The 9,770-nt window shown below is 37.5% G+C and overlaps 2 protein-coding genes across 3 annotated transcripts; both read left to right on the top strand.

Annotated features, from left to right (window-relative positions):
- Positions 1 to 1,028: 1,028 nt before the first annotated feature.
- LOC127100779 (uncharacterized) lies at positions 1,029 to 5,462 on the top strand. The gene is made up of 3 exons (XM_051038051.1): positions 1,029 to 1,266; positions 1,642 to 1,788; positions 3,061 to 5,462. Exon 3 carries the CDS (start codon positions 3,382 to 3,384, stop codon positions 5,284 to 5,286), a length of 1,905 nt encoding a protein of 634 aa, XP_050894008.1. The 5' UTR covers positions 1,029 to 1,266; positions 1,642 to 1,788; positions 3,061 to 3,381; the 3' UTR covers positions 5,287 to 5,462.
- Positions 5,463 to 5,572: 110 nt separating this feature from the next.
- Positions 5,573 to 9,089, top strand: LOC127100780 (uncharacterized). Of its 2 annotated transcripts, none has more exons than XM_051038052.1 (4): positions 5,573 to 5,774; positions 6,084 to 6,692; positions 8,374 to 8,433; positions 8,523 to 9,089. In XM_051038052.1, exons 2-4 carry the CDS (start codon positions 6,093 to 6,095, stop codon positions 8,850 to 8,852), a joined length of 990 nt encoding a protein of 329 aa, XP_050894009.1. In that variant the 5' UTR covers positions 5,573 to 5,774; positions 6,084 to 6,092; the 3' UTR covers positions 8,853 to 9,089. The 2 variants fall into 2 exon arrangements, with proteins under 2 accessions (XP_050894009.1, XP_050894010.1); XM_051038053.1 differs by having other exon boundaries at positions 5,770 to 5,915.
- The last annotated feature ends 681 nt before the right edge of the window (positions 9,090 to 9,770 follow it).

The raw sequence follows: 9,770 nt of genomic DNA, 5'->3' as shown, positions 1-9,770 counted from the left end.
CAAACTCCTACAATGCCCTTCGACGTGAAGTTACTTCGACCAGCATCACTATATGTGACTTTCGACATGGCATCAACTCAATTCCCCTTCGACTTCATTTTACATTGTCCTTCAACCTAGTATATTCATTGTTGTCCCATTAATACTTGCTACTTATAGTCAATTCGAAAAATCTAAGGTAACATTAGGTCAAATGAAAACACATAAGGTTTCAATTTGTTTTAATTTGTGTCATTTTCACGCTATCATTCATTTAAATAAAAATAATAATATTTTATAATCCACCTTTACTATCACGTAAGCATCCGTTATTTTAAAATTATTCTTTAAAGAAAAATTTTAAAATAATTAAAAATAAAAATAAAAATAGTTATAAGAAACAAAAATATATTTAATTCAAAAAAAAAATTTGAATAAATTTTTTTGAAATTTTGAAATAGAGAGAATAACTATGTTTGGAGGACAAAAACAAGAAACCAAGATGTTAATGAGCTAAAAGCTAAGATGCCTACCCGAAGCCGAAACTGATTCTAGCGTCCTTCATTATTCCAATTTCTACCCGCCACAATTGTGCTCTCAGATTTTCTACTCTTACGTCATATACCAAGTTCTTAGATTCGTCTCATTCATCAAACCATTGACTTCAGATAACATTAAACGGTCATGATTACCTTGAACCCACGCCAACCGCAGGTGATTGTATCGTCAATGTTTATCAGCGAGACACGACATCTCCCGCTTCCACTAACAAAAAAAACAGATCATAAACCAAGAATAGACAAAAATTCAAAAAGACGAAAACACCCTTAACTCCGTCCGTACAAAATGCCGACTACAGGGGCAGTCATGTAACTCCACTCTCGATATCGTTTTCGAGCAAAAAGTACATGCCCCCGAAAGCTAGCATGTGACGCTTGTACTATACATCAAGCCAAAAGGGTCAGTTTTGTCATTTTGTCACATGATTCCATAAAAATAAAAACCTCGATATTTTTCTAAGCTTCTCCTCACCAAAGAAATTTATCAGTTTTTTAGAAAAACGAGAAAAAAAAAACTAATAAAACAAACAGAGCCGCCCCTACTTTATTTATTGACGGAACTTTATGACGTAAGGAATTTTCATTTCTCTCTCTTATTCTCTTTTCTTTGTTTCTTCCTTCACAATTTGCGTTTTTGCCTCGTCTTCTTCGAAGTGTCAATGGAATAGAGTGATTTTCCAGATCTGAGTACTATTTCCAGTTTCTATTTTCATTCTTCACAATCACGGTATATGTCTTATCTGATTCTTCTCTTTCAAACGTGTTTCTGTAATTGGATTGCTATGTGATTGATTCCTTGGTATTTCCTATTGAATTTTCTGTTTTAATTTCTACTCGGATCTATTTCTTAGTTGCAAAATTTATTACACCGCTGCTGCTGATTCTCTTATAGCCATTATTATGAGCTTCATATGTGCACAAATCTCATTATGAAATTATCCTAATTCAATTGTAAAAAAATTCTTGAAGGTATTATTGCATAGTGTGTGTGAGTGTGGGTGTGCGTGTTGGTTATTCTGCTCCAGCAAGAGTTATTATCTTATCTTATTTCTATTAAATTGCGTAAGGCTTGAAGTAGTTGTTATGCTCAAATTTCGTGCAGGAACATTTTTAGCATTCTTTTCTATATTTGGAAAGCTGGTTCTATTGGAAGCTTTGCAAATAAATTGATATACTGAAGGGATTTTATGACTACGAAGCTCCATATGAAGAAAATGGGAATGGATCTTACCCTTTCAGATTGGCAAAGGTCAGAGAACTCCTTCCTATGTGTTTTTTTTAATCCTTTTCTTTGTTGAAGCTTGAATTTTTGCCCCCTCTTGGTTGTGTTTGTAGTCAAAGCTATATCTATCATTCTTCTTATTTAATTTCTGATATATATACATCTTGGTGTTTTCACAATACTATCTGTTACAGTTTTTATATTTTTTGGGCTGAGAATGCTGATTATAACTTAAATTCCATAGTCATATTTCTTAATAGATGCCACCCTGTGGCTAATAATGAAATTCAACATGTCTTCCATGATACTGTATCTGTTTTGAATATGTTATTTTCTCTTCATGAGCTGTTTTGCTGGTACACTCTTTGAAGACCTTACAAGATTCTTGTAACTAGAAGAGTAATGCACCCAATAGATGGAAACTTACTTCAGTTTCAATTTTGATATGATGTCACAAATATGGTTTATGTGTCATGCGTCACTATCTACTTGACTAAGCACGATACCTTCTGGTGGATGCAAGATTTCCTCCTTTCACAATTTTCATTTTTAATTTGTTTAGTAAAACCTTTCACAATCAATGTATGATTTCGTGCTTGGATGCCTTTTACCGTATTCATGTAGGTGTGATGTAATGCTTGAAATACTTTATAAACAACCCTTGGAGCTTGTTTTGTAATGCATATTTGATTCGCGTATTTTGCACAACTTGCTGGAATGATAGCTACATCTTTTTTCTCTGCTATATGTTATATGACACATCATCTGTCATGTTATTTTTGGTTTGAAATTTTTTCCCCTCATGATGAAAACTTGTTTTCAATGTTGCAATGCCAAGGTATAAATAAGCTATAGGCTACAATACTCAATCTGCATGTGCAATTATCTTCAAAATCAGGGCTTGTTCAGACATATTATTACTTCATTATGATACTTGTCATTTGTATTTCCATACTAATATGTTTAGAACTTTCTCTATTTCTCCATGCCTTCGTTCTTTAGAATATATTTGTATCTTTGTAAATTGTAACCCTTTTTAATGTTTCAGTATGTTTGCACTTGTATCTTTGAGTCCCTTTTAATTTGTATAATTTGCCATTTTATTTAATTGGGAAGGTTTTCTGTTCATGTTCGACGTGAGATTTAAAACTTGGCATTTCCTGTTCCAGTTACAGGAACTGACCTCAATTTCGGCAGTGTAGAGTTTATATGGGTGCATTGTGTATTATTAAAAAAAGTTTTCTTCCTAATGAGTGTTAACTTGTAAATAAAAAAACTTATTTCCTTCTTTCTTGTCAGGGTAAATGAAGCTTAATGATTTATTCACAAGGAGCACGAGAAGCTCCAGGGAACTCTTTACATCAGTTTTAACCAGTCTTATAAAAGGGTTCTTCCCAAGAGACGTTATAAGATACATTTGGTATAGTAAGATATTTTGAAGCTTACTTGTGGGACATCGTGAAAATGGATAGATCAGATACATCAGGCTTTGTAAGCGGCGGATGCTTTATGCTCAAATTTCTTTTTCTAGTCTGGTAGGTATGTGGATCTTGTAGTAGTATGTGGTGAACTGTTCTGCTACTTCAACCTCCTGTAGCTGTAGTGCACAACATCTGGATAATGGATTTGAACGAGAAAGCTGTACTGTTTCCTCATGATGCTGAGCTTAGGATTGGTAATACTACTTTGAGCTTGAACGGTATTGGCTTTGGAGAAACCAATAATACTAATTATGGATGTACTGAGAGCAGTCTTGGGATGAAGTTTTCCGTTGCTGTTGATGATGGCTGCAAATTGGTTCTGGGATTGGGCCCAACCCCAAAGGCATATGGCGATGACTACAATGATATGGGGTTTAATAAGAAGAAAAAACCGGCCAGCCTTTTTTCTCAGAGCATGCCATCCGAATGTGAATCAATTCTTCAACTTGGCCTTTCGGGTGCGGCAAATGAGATATCAAGCATGATGGAGTACTCAGGTTCAACAGAGACCAATGTGAATATCTCATGTTTTTCAAGCCAGACATCAGGAGAATATAATTATGCAATGATACCTGTCGTTGATGAGGGTTCTACCTCCGCAAAGAAATCAGGTGGTTATATGCCATCACTTCTTTTAGCTCCAAGAATGGATAATGCTGAAATTTCGGTGCAGACACAAGAACTAATTCTTGGGACTAAATCTCAGACGTTCCCCGAACTATCCAGTGCTACTAATCACTCACTTGGCACCGCATCTGGCCCTCAGGAAACCGGGATAACTTCACAGAACCGAACAAGCAATCCTAAGAGATGCAGATATTTTGGCTGTTCAAAGGGAGCTCGAGGTGCTTCAGGGCTTTGTATTGGACATGGGGGTGGACAGAGATGTCAGAAACCAGGATGCAACAAGGGCGCTGAGAGCCGTACTGCTTATTGTAAGGCCCATGGTGGAGGCAAGAGGTGCCAACACTTAGGGTGTACTAAAAGTGCCGAGGGGAAGACAGATTATTGCATTGCACACGGTGGTGGTCGGCGATGTGGGTATCCAGGTGGGTGCGCAAAAGCTGCACGAGGTAAGTCAGGACTTTGTATTAGACATGGAGGAGGTAAGAGATGTACAATAGAAGGTTGCACCAGAAGTGCTGAAGGGCAAGCTGGGTTGTGTATCTCTCACGGGGGTGGACGTCGTTGTCAGTACCATGAATGTTCAAAGGGTGCGCAGGGGAGCACTATGTTTTGCAAGGCACATGGGGGTGGGAAGCGTTGCTCATTTGCAGGGTGCACTAAAGGTGCTGAAGGAAGCACCCCACTGTGCAAGGCACATGGTGGGGGGAAGCGTTGCCTTTTCAATGGTGGTGGTATTTGTCCAAAAAGTGTACATGGAGGAACAAACTTTTGTGTTGCTCATGGTGGTGGAAAGAGGTGTGCTGTTTCCGGCTGCACCAAGAGTGCTCGCGGTCGTACTGACTGCTGTGTCAGGCATGGTGGGGGTAAGCGCTGCAAGTTTGAGAGCTGTGGGAAGAGTGCTCAAGGGAGCACCGATTTCTGCAAAGCCCATGGTGGAGGAAAGCGATGTAATTGGGGAGATGGAAAATGTGAGAAATTTGCAAGGGGAAAAAGTGGGCTCTGTGCTGCTCACTGCAACCTGTTGCAAGAAAGTGAAATGAGCAAGGGAAGTCTGATTGCACCCGGACTTTTCCGCGGTCTTGTACCTTCTGCTTCCACTGTCTGTAGCAGTTTTGAGAACAACAATTCTTCCTCAGGCGTCAGTGTTGTGTCTGATTCCTACGATTCTATGGAAACACCTAAAAGACATCACCTCATCCCCAAGGAGGTGTTAGTTCCACTCTCAATGAAATCACCATCCTATTCAAACTTCTTGGCAGCCAATAAGCCAGCACAAGACAGAAACCTCCACAGCATCACCGGTGACTGCGGTGGTGCTACGAAAGGCACCTTTGATTTGCCGGAGGGCAGGGTCCACGGTGGCGACCTCATGTTGTTTTTCGGAGGAAATCTCAAAAATGCACTTGATGGCATCTGAAGTGTGAGGGAGTATAGTGACTCAAGATGTATGTAGGTTTCACTTTAGGAGATAGGGACTGTTCCATTCCTGTCATGGAATTGTGCATAAGTGTTTGTACTGAATGTTCAGTAACTCAGTTATTATTGTTGGGTGTTGATAAGTTGATTATTAGCCATTAGGCTTTATTGTTTGTAGTGTTTTCTTCATTCTTAAATATTGTAACGTGGCAATCTTAAGCAATAAGCACATAAATCCACTGCAAGAAACAATCTCATAAATCTGTGTATGCTGCAATTAAATCACTGTATCTTGTATCTTAAATCTATAGTTTCTATTTTGCTTCAAAAATATGCGGTGAACTAAAACCTGCTTCCTTTGCTATCGTGTTCCGCAAACTATAAATTAGAGATTTCTTCCTATTTCGTCTCTCTCCATTTCTTCTTCTTCTTCTCCGCACTAACCTACAGGCACTGAAATTGCAATGCACCACCGCCATTTTCGTGCTTGTAACGTGGCTCTGTTTCTCTCACCTCCCTCTATCTTCAACCTTCTCTATTTTGATTTCTACTTTTCTTCTACGATTTTCTTACTTGATAGTTTTTGTTCTCTGCAATTTCATTCTAATGATTCAACCACTTCAGTTTTAGGTTTAATTGATTGAAATTCCGAATTGAAATCAATACTTTAATTTGATGAGAAACGAAACGAGAGTTCAATTTTCGTTCAAAGAAAGAAAATCGCGTTATAATAATTTATCCCAATCGTGATTCGAGCGGAAAAGGTTTCGGCTTAACAGCTTCGTCTTTGAAATGCAGGAATAGGTTATGGAGAACGCGATGAGCAACGGCAAGATGAAGGTCTCGAAGCTGAGGACTTTGAACGAGAACTTTTCGCCGTTGCAGATCGAGTTGGATGAAAAGAGAGGACGCTATCTCCAATCAGCGACGATGAGTCCAGGTTTTCAACAGTACACCGAGAAATTCGACGCTGGCTCGCCGCTCGCAAAATACTTCTACGCCGGATCTCCGATTTCATCTAAATCCGGTGAGGCCTTCAATTCTCCGCTTTTCGGCTCCAGCAAGTATAGGTCCGCAAACAGTAGCTTTGGTTCAGGGAACAGTAGCTTTGGTTCTCGCGGTAGATTGTCTCTCTCCCCGCTTTCTTCAATCGAGAACTTCGAATTGAAGCCAATGCAGAAGTCGCCGCCGATATACCGAACGCCAGTGAAGGCGGAGGAGGAAGTTATTGTCATGGATGATATTCAGGTGAGGCCAATGTTCGGAGTAAAGAGCGGAAGGTCCTCATCGTCTTCTTCCAGTAGGGGCTCTTCTTCCTCTTCTTCGTCCACCAAGAGTTTGTTCAAGACGGACATTTGCAGAGCCTGGGAAGAATCTGGAAACTGCCGCTTCAATTCCAAATGCCAGGTTTGTTAGCGCCATAACTATTACGAATTTAACTATTCTTGTTTTGGCTTTTTTATGCAATAAATAAATATTAGACTTTAGAAAAGTAAATTTAATCCTCTTTAAGAATTTTATTCATCCAAATTGGAAAAAAGGATTTTTCTAATTAAGGTATGAGTTCATTGTTATTTCCATTAATGAAAATGTGATCCTGCGTTAACTTTTAACTATTCCATTTGACCATAGTCGGTTAAAGACCCCAAAAGACCCAAACACAATTTGGAAACAAGGGTTTGTTTGATATGCAACCTTTAAGACTATATATCAGTTCATTTTGTCTAACTTTACCAAAAGTTCCAATAGTGCCCTAGCTGATTGAGTTAGATTTAGCATTTGTTTGGAATTGCGGCTGGATATCCCGAAGTTAGTATTTGTTGCGTTAAGAAAACATTGGATGCGAGTAATTTTTGTGCATTGCGAATCCAGACGAGTCATTAGAGCATCTTTTTCTGTGTGCGAAAACGTCAGAACATGCGCTATTATATAAAATAGAAGCCTCCTAAGCGTGTAACGCGGATGAATTAGACGCAAAGACAAACACACACTATAAAGAAATCGGCCAACGCCATTTGAAGGTAGGCGAGCGAAAATGCTGCGGTGTAAGATAGAATATACTAAGATCAGTCTCTTTAAAATTGCAAAGATCCCTCAACGCCCTCGCAATGTTCAGGTATGTACAGCTGAGAAGTTTCTTGTTCAATTGGACCAGATAGGAAATTTGCCTGTTGGTAGTAATTCCGTTTTTAGGTTATTCGACTTTAGGATGTCTTAAAATCAGTCGATGAAACTTTCCCAAATCAAATTGCTTTTGCAGAAGCAAGCCGGCCGTTTCATCCTAAATCAAGGTGGTTGTTTCATCATATTATAGAATGAATGCTATGAACATCCGCGACCCGTTACTTTTCGTGAAAGCAATAACCTCGGTATGATCTGCTGCTGTTGGCATCTCAGTTGATAAGTCAGATTTGAGCATTGCAAACAAATCGGCATTCTCAAAGAAATTAAGAAATCCTCTCTCTTTTTTTATTTGCAAATCTGATTACTAAGAAGTAAGCTAGGAGTCCAATATATGTTAGGCTTTTAATGGTCAACAGACAATAAACTAAATGGTATCCCAATAACTCAAATTAACTCAAAAATCTTGACTAAAGATACAGTTAATTTTAAATATATAAAATCATTATCAATTTTGAACTAAATCTTATATCAAATTTAATAAGATAATTTTAATTACAAATCAATTATATTTAAAACACATAAAATAAATCTAAATTAATGAAAGATAGTATCCAACCTAAATTATAGCTAGCCAAACAGAGCGAAAAATAAACTGTAACGGTCGCAAGTATCCTTGTAGGGTTTGCTTCCTCTTATTGAAAAAGAAAATTTTCATATCGGTTTGGTTCTTTCTAGAAAAAGGTACCTTTATCTCAATTCTCATTACTTTAACATCTATAATTCTATACGTAGTGGGGTTTTCAAATTTTTCACAAGAGTGTTTAAATCTTTATTGTTGTTCTTGGATACATATTGGTTAACCGTATCGTGATATTAGGGCTTGAAGCTGTGCCTAGATAGTCTGATTAAGAATCTTGGAGCTATTAGGCTCAAATCTTTGACCGCTGCTATCATTGTTTTGCAGTTTGCTCACGTCAGAGAAGAGCTTCATCCAGGTCGTTTCTCCATGAAGAATAAATCTGAGGTATGCAATCAAATTATATATACATCACCATGCCCTTTATCATAATAACACCTAATCAGCGATTTAATGTTTCTACTTTGGTTGTGTAGGCACAGATGGGCAAAATTTCAATTAGACAAGAACCGTGCATATATGGCCTAAATACACGCATTGTTCAAGAACATCAAGAAGTAGCTGAACCTGAACGTGTAGTCACAAGACCCATGATATCACAACCATCTTCACCTGAACATCATCGCATGCACGCCAATTCCAACACCATCAGTGACTGGTCACCTCTGGATGATGGCATTGAGTGTTTCCTCCCAAATTGTTCAGATAAAGTTCCCTCTAAGGAGGAAGTTGATGCACATATTTTTGGTATTCTTAATCAGCCGACTACTAAAAGAAGACTACCGGTATTCGCGGCACTTTGCTAGGGGAAGTATATCCCATGACTAGGAAAAAGACTCCTCACTGTGGAAATTACTCTCAAAACCATATATTTTTTTCTATTATTTGAATAAATAATGTCACCCCTGGTAAATAAATACCATCGTAGTTGGGTGTGCTGCTAACAAATACTATTACGTGACATTTAATGGTCAGTTGATGGCTAGATTACCAGTGCTGTGCATACATTTTAGAATAATAACATTTTTTCATAAAAGGCATAACCATGATTTTTGATTCAACAACCATCTTTACTGATTCTCTATTGAGTTCTGAATTTCACATTCGGCATATGACCAACATTAGTACATGTTTGAATTCGTTGTAAAATTGATAGTATCACTGAGCTATTGTAATTTTGATTAAAACTGCACTTTAGAACTTTAACAAATAATTTTGACAAATACACAATTGATTCAGACATGTGTTTTGTATTGCACTAACTCGTCCTCAAATTAGGCAATACTGTGATTGAAGAATGTTACCACTGCAATTAATAGTGTATCCTGGGATGGCTATTTTCAGACTTCATTACAATAATTGTTTAGAGTACAGTAAGCCTAATGGTAAGCGCATCCAGCTTTTAATTCAAGCAACCTGGATTGTTTGCAGTCCCAGCCTTTAGTAGAAATTAGATTTGAAGAGTTTTGCTAAGAAATGCCCAAATATGAAATTTGTTTGAATATTTCTATAAAATATTCAATAATATTTTTTTCGGGTTAATGATTTTTTTTCTCCCTTTCATTTTGAGTACTATTTTTCTCTTCTTTGAATCTTTTTTTTCAATTTCATCCTTTTGTAATATACTACAATATTTTATTTTATTTTATTTCGCCTTTATAAATTAGATTATGTGATTTGTTCAAATTATCGTCATTAATATCTCGATCTAGATATCAAAATTA

The sequence above is a fragment of the Lathyrus oleraceus genome, chromosome 7 (assembly GCF_024323335.1).
Source record: "Lathyrus oleraceus cultivar Zhongwan6 chromosome 7, CAAS_Psat_ZW6_1.0, whole genome shotgun sequence".
Classification (NCBI taxonomy): Eukaryota; Viridiplantae; Streptophyta; class Magnoliopsida; order Fabales; family Fabaceae; genus Lathyrus; species Lathyrus oleraceus.
Note: the sequence above shows the minus strand (reverse complement) of the source record. Positions and strands in the feature narration are given on the sequence as shown.